The sequence below is a fragment of the Xylocopa sonorina genome, chromosome 10 (assembly GCF_050948175.1).
Source record: "Xylocopa sonorina isolate GNS202 chromosome 10, iyXylSono1_principal, whole genome shotgun sequence".
In the NCBI taxonomy this organism is placed as follows: Eukaryota; Metazoa; Arthropoda; class Insecta; order Hymenoptera; family Apidae; genus Xylocopa; species Xylocopa sonorina.
The window spans coordinates 11,818,762-11,833,992 of record NC_135202.1 but is presented as its reverse complement, the minus strand read 5'-3'; the positions used below and the strand labels follow the sequence as shown (position 1 = coordinate 11,833,992).

Sequence of the window (15,231 nt, the reverse complement as noted above, 5' to 3'; positions counted from 1 at the left end):
GCTAGTGGCTTCAAGAAATTAATGTGTTTGAAGCTCGTACATCAGCATACAATGCGGTATCCTTTAGAGGCGTTCACATAGAGAGAAGGATGTAAGATTATTTAAAGAGAATCCTCGTAATTTACGGCATTTCACCGTCATGGACGGTTGATACTCCCTAATTACCGTTGAATACTTTATTCTTTAACGATCTTTCCATACCACATCCAATGTATTTAAAAATCCCGTTTTCTATTTGATCTTGTTAACTAGTTCCCCGTCGGTTTCCACCTGAAGGCTTAAAAAAGGGTTAAAATGAAATAAAATTACGCTAAATAAAACGATAATAATAATCGTATCGCGTCAACGATGACTAAAAAATTCTACGCTAGTTTCAAAATCTTTCACATTTCATTCCCATCCGATATCATCGTGATATCATTCGTATTCCTTCGCGTTTTTCACCTAAAATGGTTCCTCTTCTCGAACGGTACCCTAAACGACTATGACCGTCTCGCGTTGAATGCGAATTTCATTACTTATTCTTTCTCGTCCGAACGAAGAGGAAGAATAAAGTTGCTTCTTCGCTTCTTTCCCACCGTTTATTCGCTGGTGCATCTTTCATTTTTTTCCGTTTCATTCCGCTTCGTCGTATCGTAGACAATTAGCAGAAACAATTTCTACGCTACGGCGGATAATTTCTTCCCTTTTTCCCCCTTTTTCGAGAACCGATTGCGTTTCGATTCACGCGAATCACCAAACGCGTTTGGCTAGTCACCATTTACGGGAACGCGGACCAAGATTGATCTTCGACGATCTTAATAATACCGATGTATCTTAAAAATCGGGCAGAAACGCAAAGCTGTTCAAAGCTTCGGTTGGAAAGGATCCAACGTACGTTCGTTATCGGATATCGAACTGTCGAATGTTCGCTAGCATCGTTTATTGGTGTTCACCCTTAAATTGCTATCGTTATTCAGTGTTACGCACGTGCTACCGTGGGATCACATTTTATCCTAATATTGTAGAGTATCTCTTATCGACAATTGAAAGAATCCTTTTTTTTTTTTCGCTGACCGATTTCACTGTTCTCGAGACTTGATCCCTCGATAGCGGTTAAGGGTTGATATCGAAAAACTTCTCAACGGCGACGAGGGCGACGATGAATTCGCAACATTTTCCTTATTCGACAATGACTCATCCTTCGTTTCGCGAGTTTTCTGCGATGACAGATTTTTAATACTGTTTTCAGTCGTCATCGACCGATAGTCACTAATCGTATCTTGAGTTCGATGTTGAACAAGAGCGAAATGAATATTTACATAAATATATATGTATATATATTCCCGCGGAATATAGTTATAGCTTAATTTAATAATATTTTAGATTATAGAGAATAGAGAGCGCTAATTTCGTAGGTACATCTTTACAGTAGGAATGTTGACGGCAGTAATAAAACTAAGAGATATACGTAACATAGTAATTTCGATTGGCAACATATATATATGTATATATACTCGACGAATATCATCTTTCTCTTTGGTTTCATGGTTTTCACGTATGCGTGCATACACGTACAATATACATCCTCGTTCGAAAGTACTAGGGCACTTTTTCAACGTAGAACCGAATCGCCGCCACGTGCAGCGCAATCGTTTTAATTATCGAAACGTGGGGTACCGTTAAGAGTACGTTAATTTGGAAATGAACTCCGCTCGAGGGCGATATACGATTTCTAGATTGGTATAAAAACAAAAAGATATTCCTGTAAAACGGGCAAGTGTCTTAATCGTTTGAAACAAGGGTGTAGTAGGTACGCAAGCTCGGTAAGGATAGAGAGCTATCGAACAGATTTCAGGCGGTTGAAACGAAGGGTGAATCGATTTTATGCGTTCTCGTGGGAGGCGTCGCACAAGTGCAGCTAATTATAATACGACGCTAAAGATTTAGGATTTACGTGTTTTGGTCCGTGGAGTATTAAACGTTAACGACATTAATTAATTTATTTATCAACGCATCCTATAATCTAAACGACTGCTTGTTCACTCACGGCAGGTGACGATGCATATAAAACGTAGCAATTAGGTAGACAATGTTCATCCCGTATTTTGTTCTTTTTAAAAATCGACTCCGTCACCAACCCCGGCGAATCTTTCCGGCGTTCTTCTCCTCCTCTTCTTAATCTCTCCGAATTAACATCGCCCAGAGCCCGTTCACGGATGAAACGGAAAACGATCCACCGAGCTTGGATCGGAGTCGTGTCCTTTGGTACAATTAAACGTTCCGCGTGAAGTATAATTTCTCACTAGATGAATCGAATCGCTCACTTGGTTTTTCTTCGATCGGCAAACTCACGGGCTTTACGCAATATTCGTTGTGTCGATTACGCGTTATTCTCGGATAATATAATAAGAGAAGCTTATTTTCCATTTTATCATCTACGGTTCTAATTATCGTAATCGTAGTAAGTATAGCGGTACAGTGTAGTTATATCGATCGCAGTGGCTCGCAGGAAAATCGCGTCTCTCTAACAATTTTTGGGCGCGCAAGTCCCTTTAAACTTGGATTCTAATCAAATCCGATGCGTTGCTTTAACCATTGTTGCGTGTCGCATTTAAAAACGTATTTTTCGCGTTCAAATGAATCATCGTGTATTGAATTTTGGTCACATAAAGGTACTTGTTCGCTAAGCGGGTACTGAACGGGGTGAGTTCCACGAAGCCGTTACCTCCGCGAGCGATATAACTGTACGCAGAATTTGATTCTGATTACTCTAGACACGTAAGACGTAATACGTATTTCTGTTCTCCGTGTAAGTTTCTTGTTTCTCTTCTTAACACGTTGAGCCTGGCGAAATCGTGAAATTTCTTTCCCTCCCCCTAATCTCTCGCTCGAAGAAAAGTTTTTCAACGATCGGCTCGCGATTACCCGGAAACACGCGAGCAATCGCGAGCTGTGTTTTTAATTATGCGAAAGCACGATCGACGATGGAATACTTTGGTCTGCGCTTAATATTGCTATGGAATTGAGTGGCCGTCCCGACTCGACATTTTTTTTCAGCCACCGTTCTCCCTATACATATACATAATCCCACCGAAAGTTTCGCAGTAAGAATAACGTTTACAAATAGCAATAACGATATAGTAGTACGGTAGCAGCGGTATTTAGTAGTACTGGTAATAACAATTACGTTTTTTTTTCCCTTTTAATGGTAACAATAGCAATAGTAATAGTAATAGTAATAGTAATAATAACGATAATGATCACGATGATGGTAATAATAATAATAATAATATCGAGGTAACAATAATAATAGTAATAGTGGTAGCGTGTCGATAGTATCTAAAGATACATGGGGCTACTTGGAGAAACGTCGAATATATTAGCTCTGAAATTGCATCTGAAACATTCTTTTTTTTTTCTCTTTTTCTTCCTTTTTCATTTCGCGATATCTTTTCGTCGAGGTTTATCGTTTCGAATTTAATTTCTGCGTTCGCTTCCACGTTCCTCCGAAAAATTGTTCTCGTGGACAAAGCGTTAGGTGTCGCAGAGACGCCGATTTTTCGCGAGATCTATTCGCGATGAACAAATAATGAAACGAACGAAGAGAGAGATTCCGCAACGGACTTCGTACATTTATACTTTCTTTGGTCGATATCGGAAATCGACTTTCTCTAACCCGTCCGGCTGAATTCTTTAGCGAATCGATCTTCTAGCATCCGATCCAGACCGATTCCTAGGGCCGCTTACACGAGAGGAAAAACCGGCATCTCTGGCTAAGCGTTGCTCGAGCGTCGAATATGGGCACTTTTGTTAAATCTAATCGCAAGCTTTACCCGTATCACGTTTATTATTCCCCCTGTGTCTGTTTTATCGCGTTTCACGTGTCTCGATCTCCATTCAAAACGAATCCGAAAACAAATTTGGGCGTATTTACCGCGGAAAGCCTCAATGAAACGACGACGACTGATTAACCAAATTTATATATGTTTATATATATATGTATATACGTGTATGCGTATGTATATTTTTTTTTCATTTTTTCCTTTTTGTACAGCGGGATTGTATATTGTTGCAGCCTTCCCCAACCCCCCCCCCAACCCCCATCCCTTAGTTTGAAAGCGAACGTCTTTTTTATTTTTGTTTAAACGTCTACGAATATAGAGCTAACTTGCGATCACGTCGATTTTTTTGTAATTTTCGTCTGCCGCCGGGTAATCGATAAACTTGTGGAAAAAAGGTCGATATTTAAGTAAAAGGCGAATCACGAATTAGCGATTTCATGGACGACACTTGGCATCGACCTTGCCTATTTTTTTTTCTTTTCGTTTTTTTTTTGCTTTTTTTTCTTCGTTAGTGAGATTACAAGTATTAACGGTTTCCTTAAGTAAATTTGATTTCGTTTAGCTATTTAATTTCTCAGAAGCATCCTCGAATTTGCGGCGTGACTAGATTCCGACAGTAGAAGAAAAAATCGTTGAGAAACGAACGTGCCTGTTTTGTCCGTGTCTTCGTTTAACTATTCTCTCTCTCTCTCTCTCTCTCTCTCTCTCTCTCTCTTTCTCTCACTCATTCTCTCGTTTGCTCTCGCTCTCTGACTCTCTTCGTGCGTACGTCCGTTTTCTCGATCATAAAACCGGACCGAGCTTTCTCGATAAAGAGTGCTATTAAGAATTATCACATGTGAGAAAAGATGAGGAAGAGGCGAATCCATCGACTCGATCTCCTTTCGAAGCCAAAAGAAAATACATCTAAATACTTGAAACGCGGTCTCCGCTTTAAGTCGGCTGGCTCCTCTTCGTATCAAGCATAACTTCCCTTAAATGTGAGATATCACATATGTGTCGCATGTAACGCGCGTAAAACTTTGATTCGAAATCGGTTACGAAACACCGACCATCTCGAAGCCGCCCGTTCCGATAACGTTTCGATTTCACGGCGAGAGCGGGGGAAAGATCGCCGGAAACACTTCCCTCGGCGTTGAGAGATCGAACAACACTTTCGTTCAGATTTCGACGATCGTATCCCCTGTCGATTCGGACGCACTTTCCTCCTTCCCCTTCGGATCAGCCTCGAACCCCCTCGTTGCTCTCTCGTTGAACGTAATCGAGCGACGATTATCGTGTGTCGTGGCGACGCGTGCTTCGATGATCGATGCTGGTGGAATTGTTCCGTTGTTATCGCCCCCTGGTGCCGGTCTACGAGGTGCCTTTGTAGTGGATAAAGAAAAAGGTGAGGAACATGAAATAAGCGACCGGAAAGGTGATTCTTGCTATCACGTCGATCGTCTTTGCCACTCTTATCGGATGCGGCGGCTCCTTTTTTCTCAGCTGAAACAGGTACCCGTGTCGTTGAGCAGTTTTCGAGCCAAGAGCAACGAATGGAGAACAGGAGGACAACCGGAGGAGAGGCGAGGCGTATCGATCGGGAAGCTGGATGTTTTGGGGGGTTGATTCGAGCTGAGCTGATTCTAATTAACATACCTCGGCTGTACATCCGTTGGTGGCCGTGTGCGTGCAAGGATTGGGTCCACAGTTGGTGCAGGTTACGATCTCGTTCGGTCCGGTCGTAGCTCCGGTCGGTGGACCGCCCTCTCGCTTCTTTTTACCCTGCGACAGGGTCTCCGTAGAAGAAACTTATATTCTTACGATCTTTCGTGTAAACAACGATCCATCCTTCGACCAATTTCTCTATCCCCTCTCCCCCTTTTCACCACATTTCGTTTCCATCCACATTTTTCTTTTTTTTTTTTTTCTTTTCATTTCTCTTTCGTTACTCTTTCCACGCAAGATGCGTCAAATTTCTTCCTTCGTTTCGTGTCAATGGTGACCGATATGTCGAGCTACGGCTACGATTAATCGTTCAACGACGACAAGGGAACCAGTCTGTCGTTCATCTCGCGGAGTCGAGCGATTAATGCGAACGAGCTAGTGACGAAACAAAAAAAAAAAAAAAAAAAAGAACAAAAAGAAAAGAAAAAAGAGAGTACAGAGAAATAAAGTAAAATAAAGGAGGCAAAATTTCGCTTAGACGGCTTGTTATTTCATACGATCGCCTTCTAGTTGGAGGGAATTTCGTTAGGCGAGCAAATACGGCCAGCGTTGTTCAGCTTCTGATGATAATCGATCGTTCGAGATGACAAGCGTAAGTAAGTAAGTAAGTAAGTTTAAGCGTGATAAAGGCTTTTAAATCGAGGCGAACAAGCTTGCACGTAGAGGCGTGAGATAGAATCCGGAAGTTCGCGCGCGCGCGCGGACACATCGGCCACCGTCGTCGTGTTCGACGTTATCCCGTCGATTATCAGTGATACTACCGCGACGAAACGGCCTCTTATCGCAAAACAATCCAATGTGAAAATGCGTGTCTTATTATATAGAAGCACGTACGTTCTCCCTTTATTTTCCTCGTGAGTAGTACAACGAGAGCGGAACGATGTTAGAAGTAAGCGAGGGAAGTGTCATACGTACGCTACACCTAGATCGGTTGCGATTCTAATCAAAGTCGATCGAACGAAAAGACTTGTCGAGTCTGATACCTTCCTCTTTTTCTTTCGTTCTTTTCACTTTTATTTTTTTTTTTTTTTTTTTCGTTTGTTCTGCAAAACTGTTTCACTAGAAAAGCAAGCGAATACCACCACCGAGGCACGCGAGAAATCGTCTCCATCGCGAAGAGTCACCGTTTCGAGCGAAAACGAGCTCTCGACGTACGACTTTGGACGTCTAGCGTTTTTGATCGAAAAGCGAATCGTTGTTTTTTGTCTCTTATTTATTTCTTTTCTTTTTTTTTTTTCTCGTTTTTCTCTATTTTCTTTTTTGCCTCTTTTCTTAACGGTACATCTCGTACGTATGTATGTATGGATCAATACTTTCGTGCCTCTGCGTATAACTTACGAATTACATGCCGTGTAACATCTACGTATCACCGTCGTCGCGACATCGGACTCGAGCCTCTCGATCCTCTCGATCGCTCTTGGAATCGTCGGAAACGAGGCGACGAAGTCTCGACTCCGATGCGAACGACACTCTCTCTTGTTTTAAACAACTGTACACCTCGAGAGGCGAAATTACACGGCTTTTCTTCGATCGCGCGAATGCTAATTTACTCTGTTTTAATTCCCTTTAAATCGCCTCGAATCAACCCCGTCGCTCGATCGAAGCGTACGCCATGTGATTCCGCCCTTTAACGAGTCGACGAGAGTCGTTTCTCGTAACACAGGTTCTCCGCCTAATGAAACCGTCACGTTCTTCGACTTACATTTTCCTTCCCAATTTTCGCGCAGTTTAATGTATTTCTTTTTCTGATTCTGCCATTTTTCAGTTTCGACTTTCGCGCAATCAAGCGACGAACTCGATCATTAAACTGAGCGAACGTCAGAGCGGATCCCTGTACCGATCAGTTGCGTTTTAAGAAAGATACTTCATATCAAGCTTATGCTACATGTCAAGCTTCAATGGGGTTAAGTTCAATGGCAAAAAGCGATCGTTGATGTCACAATCAAGGCATTATATATATACAATACTTCTCGTGTATAGATTATTATAGCAGCAAAAGTATATGTATATATATACAGGGGCATATTACGATTCAATGTCGATCACGGTTAAGAGGAAAGAAAGGCAATTAAATGTCGAATAAATTACACAAATGGAATGACTCGTTGTCGCGCGTTATTCTTCGGTATTTTCAATCGCGTACGATTTAAACTAGTCGATACCATTTACCGTGAAAGGGTCCAAAGGGATAAATATCGTGAACCTACTGGTAACAACTACTAAAGGATAAGCTGGTAAGGTTCTCGTTTGTTTCTGATCACTCGCTAAATGACATTTCGATGAATCGCAGTAAGAAAAAAAAAAAAAAAAAACAAAAAGAAAAAAAGAATCGAAAAGGTGTACTCTGTTGTTCTTGTTTCGTCGAGTATTGGATGAGAAGTTACGATTGTTTCGTTGGTTCGTTCGTCAGGTGTTGAGTATGTTTTTGTATCGGTCGATGAACGATTCCGCAACGCAGAGCGATTGGTTTCCGAGGGATACGCTTCTCCACGTCGGAGATCGGTCTTTTCTCTGAAATGTCGTCGGCCTGTCGTGGAGGTTCGTTCGACGTAAAACGATCGAGCCGTAAAGTGAAAAAAAAAAAGAAGAAAAAAAGAAACACCGCTCGCAAATCAAAGGATACAGAAGCGAGCTGTGTGAACTCTGTTAACTACTACTAGAAACTTTCTGCCAAATCAACTCTTTACTCAAGCAAAGCTTTACGCAAGGGGAGTAACTCTTGGTAAATGCATGGAGGTCTACTGTATCGTCGTAACGCGCTGGCGAATACTCGACTCGCGTCTTTCGACAAGTTGGAAGCTACGATTCCGGGGGGTTTGGTCGTCGGATTAGGCTGATCGATTCCCACGAGGCCTTCGATCAGGCCAAGGAGCCGACAGGAACGCACAGAAGAGAAGAAGAAGCGTTCGATTGCCTCGAGAGTAGGTTGTGTTGTACGTGTACTTATGTACATGTAAGTCGGTCCCGTCCATCGAGACTGACGGTGAACGGGAGGACCTCGCCACTCGAGAGTAACCGCTGATTCGAACGCGATTCGCGTGATTACGGGCAACGAGATACAGAGAAGTGTAATCGAGCGATGTATCGTCGGACGTATATCGTGCGCGTGCCATTTTACACAATTCGTGCGTCAACCATGCGTCCCATGCATAAAATACGTATGTGTGTGTCCCCAGTAGTCGATTGAAAAATGCGGCTTGCATGCGAGAGACGAGAACGCTCCGTTGGATTTGCAACTGATTTCGTTCGACGCGATCGAAAACGATGGAAAACGTCGTTAGAGAGGATCGCGTCTCGAAACACGAGGAGGGGTTGGCTTCGATGGAGATCGAAGCAGGCTTTGGCGAGGGTTGCGAATCCAAAGGGTGGCTGGCTCTCGTACGACGTCGAAGAGGACAGGCACGAGGATCCAGCGAGCACGGACACTACTCGGGTGTTAAGCTACACTTTGTTTCTACCTTTTGTTATACAGATTGCTCGCCAAATTCATCGTCGCCCCTTGGGATAATCGTGGTGGCGCTCGGCAAAAGGTACCCGGGACGAGCCAGAGAGGGTGAGCTCGCGGAGAATTTCGCGGCATTCTGTAAAGCTTTTATGCAGTTGCATCGGTTCTATGCGGGGCATGCATTTAATCGTGCACCGTTCGAAGAGTACAGGAATAGAGTACTACATCTCTCTATTAGGAACGGGTGGAAGGAGAGAAAGAGCGACAGAAAGAGAGATAGATAGAGAGAGAGAGAGAGAGAGAGAGAGAGAGGAGGAAACGTGAAAGAGAAGTATAGAGATAGAGAGGATGTGAAATAGAAGTTGAGAGAGAGAGAGAGAGAGAGGTGGAGAACGGTAATAGAAGTAGAGAAGTGGCACGAGCATAGGCTGGAGGAAGAGTACAATTAGTAAAGTAGGGGTTGGTGGGAGCTCGAGAGGGGTGTTCGTCGCAAATGAATACATTTCCTTATGATTAAACATGAATCCAATGAAATTCCCGGATTTCGAGTCGATCACGCGAATCCGCGAAACGGAAAGTACCGTTCGAGTCGAGGTAGAGAGAGAAATCGAGACGCAAATTTCATTTGTCACGATTCCAGCAATTCGATCGGAACATCCCCGCTCGGCAAGCTCTCGATAATACGCGGCAGCGAAGGAGGGCCAGAGATAGATAAAGGTATATACTTCGTTCTCTCGAACGAATAGGCAAGAGAGAACAAGTGTTCGTGTCATCGATGTACGTGTCTATGGATGTGTGTGTGTGTGTCTGTGGCTGTGTTTCAGTGTACGGTGTAGGCGTGTGTGTACGTACTATGTGGGTCCGTGTGATTCGCCAGGACGCGGTTAAGACCTTGCACGTGCACACCAATTTCTTTATTTATACATACGTATATATATCTATATATGTAAGGTTATCCGATTAACGAGAAGGAACGAGAAAACACAGAGAAATAGAAACTATGGAGGAGAGCAAAGGTTGTAATCGCGCGGCACAGTTCTCTTGACCCGTACTTTCGAAAATGTTTCGGCGGATAGCGAAACGTGACTGTGTCGAATCGAGCTGGTAGAAGCAAGTATCAATGGTACCCAGAAAGGGTAACGCGCGAAGTCGTGACCGCGCCCTAATGCTATGGGGGGTCTTACCAAGGGGCTGGCCAATATTATCCCTATCCTGCTGAGCACCGCTGGGAGCCGCTGCAACATCACAGACACCAAACAAAGAGACTTACTCACCAACATTTCCACCAACCAAATTCTTACTAATCGTGTGTATGTGTGTATGTGTGTGTGACAACGTGTTCGCCTTTTCTTTATCATCTTCGTTTTTCTCACTTTTAATTCGTCTATCCATTCTTTCTTTTTTTTTTTTTTTTTTTTTTCTCCTCAAATACCTTCCGTCACGCTCTTTTCATTCTCGATAGGAGGGGAAGGTGTTATGTCGTTCGTACATTTTTCTTCTCGACTTCTCGCATCTTCTCTTTCGTTCTACTTTCTGGCGATATTTCTCTATCTCTATCGTGGCTGGTTTCTCTATCGGCACCCGATACAACGCGGAAAGGGTGTACGTGTACACGTCAGTCGCTGTCGTCTCTTCGATGCGTAACGCACGGCAATTTTTCCGTTCCTTTTCCTGTTCCTCGACGATTCGAGTATCGCCTCGCGGACCGTTCTACCTCGAGAAGTCCACCCTCGTTTTACAACGGTCGCGGAACCAGCTGCCGCGTCGATAAATTCTCACACCCCCCGCGCGCGTCGCCCCTCCTTCGCGTTTTCGGAGAAGCAGACAATTTTTAGGATTAACGGACGTCTTTTGCTCCGTCGTTCACGGTTTCACGGCTCATCAAGAAAAGCAAATACGATCCGGCTGCGGAACGGCAACCTGGTCATTCAGCGGGCAATATTTCTCGCGATCCCGACGTCTAATGGCTCCGACGCGAACTTACGAGCGCAAATCTGTTCTCGAATCTTTAGCGATCGAAATCGAACCGACACGCCAACAACTGCGTATTGTATTCCTCGACACGATCTCCCAGCCAACGTCGATTCGCGGAGAGTTACTCGATGAAATAATCGCGAATGGCTAGGAAATCGTGGCGCAAATTCGATGCGAGTACGTCGCTACCCGTAGAAAGGAAAACCGCATCGCTGTTCGGGACAGACGATGTCAGGATAAAACAGAGAAAATAGAGAAGATTGTACAGAGAACGAGTAAGGTCGAAGTGTGTGAGATTATTGGAGACATGCAGATGTCGCAGCCTCGATCGAATCGGACGAGAGTGCGGGACGTTCCGAGAAGAGAAATCGCAGTCGAGTCGAGAAGCTCGTCGAAATCGTTCGAAATTAAAGGCTCGGTCGAGAGGATCGACTCGCGGCGATTTCCGCTGGGAGAGCCCGCGACGCTCGTCGATCGCGTTGCCAAAATTTGGACGGGGTAGAATTTGTGCGAGGCCTTTCGGGAGTTATAGACAATCGAAAGAAAGTATATATGTATACAGAAGACATAAGGCGTAGAGTATCGAAGGATGCAGCGATTATTGAGTAACAAACCATACCGTGTCTGTGCAATGTTCACGCCAACGATTGATCACATGTGCACGCGATGCGAACGCGATAAAAAACAAAAAAGGAAAAGAAAAGATATTTACCTCTCAGCGATTACTCGTTTAAGAACCTGTTGTGGTTACCTTTCAGACGCGATTCTCAGTCGCGAATCGAGGCGGTTCAACGATCGATCCAGCGCAGAGGCGAGGGCGCATCGATGAATTTTCATTGCGCTCGCATCCGATTACCCGTCCGCATCGTTCAGCCTGTCTTCCTTTCATCCCCCTTTTCTCTCCCCCTCGTCGTTCCACGGATGATCGCGGACGCGTCGCCTCTCTTCGACCCGTTCTCGATTTACCGACGTTCCGCGTTCCACCGCGGTCGAAGCAGAAACGCGTCTAGCGTCGATGGAAGCGGGCAAACCTTTCATCGCGAGGTGCATCGAGCAGTCGCCTTCGATTCGTCCAAATCGGTTTGCTCGCCGCCACCCTCGCGCGTCGAAGCCGGATGGACGATAATTTCGCGTCGGACAAATTGTCCCCGCCTCGATCATCCCCGTGGGAGAGCGAGACTCGCTATCAATCGGTCGAATGGAAGATGCTTTGTGATTCTGCTATTTGCGAGTGTGTGTAATGTCGTCGTCTGCCGAGGCGAGAGAGTAAGTACTGTCTATATCATATAGCACCTGGTGATTTCTACTCGAGAACGTAAAAAATAGTGAAGGGTTGTACACACGGTCGTGGGAGCAATTTGCCGCGGAACTGGACGCGCCTTTCCGTTCTTCGTGGCACGAGCATGGGCGAGATCCTGCGAGAACTCCCGGGAAAGGAACGAGATACAGCTTTACACGAGTGCTACTTGTGCGGCTACAGAAAGGCTAGATTCGTCCATGCCTGCGCTTTCGTCGAAGGGCGTCCAAGAGAATCTACACCTTCGTTACCGCCGTTACGAACCGCTGTCGCGTTCAAGATTCAACAACGTTCCAAACCGCAAAAGTGTTTCACAGTCCGTTTCATTTTTCCCTTCTTTCTTTTTTTTCTTCTCTCTTTTTTTTTTTAATACCTTCGCGCGCAACTACTTTAGCGTTCGACGTAGCTACGTATCGAGCTATTCTTTATCAGTTGCGAGAAAAGGTTCGCGATACTCGCGGGGGAGCGTATTACTGCTGTGGCGTGAAGGAAACGGTGACAATAAAAAGACGTAACGATCGTAGGTAGCGCAACCCGAAGGGGATTAGCGTGGTGCCGATTGAAACGGAGCTGCGAAGTTGTAAGGGTAATAAAAAAACGAGAGAGAGAAAAAAAACGAGAAAAAAAAGATAGAATAGTAACGTGGGACTATAAAAAGAGCGCGCGACAACGAAAGTAAAGAGACGGAAGACAGAGAGATTGAAAGAGAAACAAATACGATGGGTGGACGGTAAATAACGGGCGCTGTCGGGTGGCGGAAAAACAAGAAGCGAAAAACCAAAGGGCAGACCACAGTAGAGACAAAGAAACGTTAAATAAACGATCGACGGGAAGAGAAACAGAAATAATAAAGGGTACAGCGAACGATCGTAAAGTGGAGCTCTTACCGACCGGATATCGGAGTGCTCGAAACGGTCATTGTAATCGGTAGCTGTTCCGGAAGTCTGGACAAGAGTCCCGGATTCCGTCCTCTGCCCTTTCAGCTGAGACAGACGTTCAGGCGGTAAGAGCTCGGATGCGTACGCGTATCCGAATATTCGACTCCGAACGAACCGGATATCCGGATCTGAACCGAGCACGGCGTGAAATCTCGGGTGTTCGCGTAAATCCGAGCACCGATCGGAGCCCTGTCGTAGTCATGACCGAAGGGGGTTGGGGGGGGGGCGGGGTGGGTGTGATAAAACGACAAGTGCGAGGGGCGAAGAACTGTAATAAAATCGAAAGAAGCGAATCTTGAGACTCGAAGGCAAGAAGCATCGTACGGGGGTTTCAGTCAATTCCAGAGAGAAAAAAATATGAAATTAATCAGAACGTGGAACCAGACAGAGAGTCAGAGCGAGAGAGACAGAGAGAAGAAAGATAAGAGAGAGAGAGAGATAAGAGAGAGAGAGAGTGAGACAGACAGACAGACAGACAGAGAGACGGACAGACAGAGACGGAGAAAGAGATATATAAGAGAGTGAAGAAAAAAAAAACTTTGTTCATAAATAAAGAAGATAGAACGATAGAGGTAAAGGTAGAAAACGTACGAAACGTATAAAGTGTAAAGGAATAGATAGAATATATGCACATGGTGTCGGCGTGATAGTCGGCATCGCGCGCACGCCAGTGGGCAAAAGTACCTGGGTGACAGGATTCTCCCCGGGGCGATAGACGACGTTGTGCATCGGCCGTTTGCGGCCGACGTAATTCACGCAGACGAACTCGAGCAGGCTGGCGTAGATGAAGCACATGCATACGCCGTCCCAAACGTTCATGGCAGTTAGATTCGACACGACGGGCAGCGTCGAGCGGAAACCGTTCGACGTCGTGAAGAAGTTGAGCATCGTCGTCACACCTGCGAACAATCGTTTCCGACGGTTTTCCGGTTCAACGTCTCACGGCAGGAATCTCGTCGAGGAGTCGAATCGAACGGAAAACTGGAAACACTCGAAACGCATATTCGTCGCGATGATTCTGGTCCTATCGGTTCGAGTATCGCGCGGCGTCTGACGCTGGTATAAGCGGTCGTTGGTTCGCGTTTCGTTCAGAAACAGAATCATCGCTGGCGTTTCTTCCGGTGTTTCCTCAGGCGTAACGAGAAATCGTAGTTGGATATAGTAAAGTGTTCGCTTACCGATCATTACACGCGCTGGCACCGCGTTCCATTCGAGCCAGAAGGTAATGAACGAGCTGGTCACCAGAATGATTCCCGGGATGAAGACCGTCGTGAAGTAGAAGGCACGATCTCGCGTGAAAATCAGATCCACCTTCAGGCAGCTGTAGTTACCTATCGTGCGTTACATTCACATTACGATTCTACATAATCTAGTGGCGCAAACAGCGAGCGATCAGAGAATTCGATGGAGCTAAGTAAGCGATTAGTGTGTGATCAGTTTTTAGGCAAGTAACGGCAAGATTGAAGCAGACGCGGCGGTTCTTTCCGGATTCGTTCACTTCCGCTGTTTTGCGGCTTTCACCGCGGAATCCCGTGACACGTTCGATTTCCGCTCAAGAAACATCGTCGAGTTTCGCATTAGAACGACCCCGAACGGTCCGAAATACTGAGATCCTCGACGGTTTTCCTCGACTTACTTTCCAACGGATCGGTTATTACTATCGATACATTCGTGGCTGTCCTTTGGAGAAGTCAGCATGTCACAGAGAGGAGCAAACGAACAAAGACAGAGAGAGAGAACAAAAAGAATGAGAGAGAGAGAAAAAAAAAAGAAAAAAAAATGAGAAAATAGAGAAGGGACGAGAGGACACTGTCGTGTCGCCAACTTTCCGCAATGAAGCTCCACATTCGCGAAAGCGTTTCAAGCCGAGCCAGATATTAACGCGTGAACGTCTAGAGGGACAGAGAACTCGAGGGACGGTGGGGAAGAACGTTGCGATTCGAAGGTATGGCGATCCATGTCCGACACGGGAAATTAGTAAAATTATGAGACCGCGATGAGATGATTCGTTTGGAGAGAAATCAATGCTCGATTGTTTCTAAAAGG

General features: G+C 45.2%; 1 protein-coding gene across 20 annotated transcripts in view; it reads right to left on the bottom strand.

Annotated features, from left to right (window-relative positions):
- Nucleotides 1–5,096: 5,096 nt before the first annotated feature.
- Phcl-1 (pH-sensitive chloride channel 1) overlaps nt 5,097–15,231 on the bottom strand; it is a 49,726-nt gene continuing 39,591 nt past the window's right edge. For 3 of the 20 annotated variants that reach the window (XM_076903026.1, XM_076903028.1, XM_076903029.1), the window contains 5 exons: nt 14,364–14,516; nt 13,870–14,084; nt 10,161–10,211; nt 5,463–5,588; nt 5,099–5,309 (listed from right to left, as the gene is read on the bottom strand). In XM_076903026.1, coding sequence (XP_076759141.1) covers nt 5,178–5,309; nt 5,463–5,588; nt 10,161–10,211; nt 13,870–14,084; nt 14,364–14,516 — 677 coding nt within the window. In that variant the 3' untranslated portion in view covers nt 5,099–5,177. Of the gene's footprint in view, nt 5,310–5,462; nt 5,589–10,160; nt 10,212–13,869; nt 14,085–14,363; nt 14,517–15,231 lie in introns of all 20 variants that reach the window. The other 17 variants (XM_076903022.1, XM_076903043.1, XM_076903023.1 and 14 more) reach the window with 14 other exon arrangements.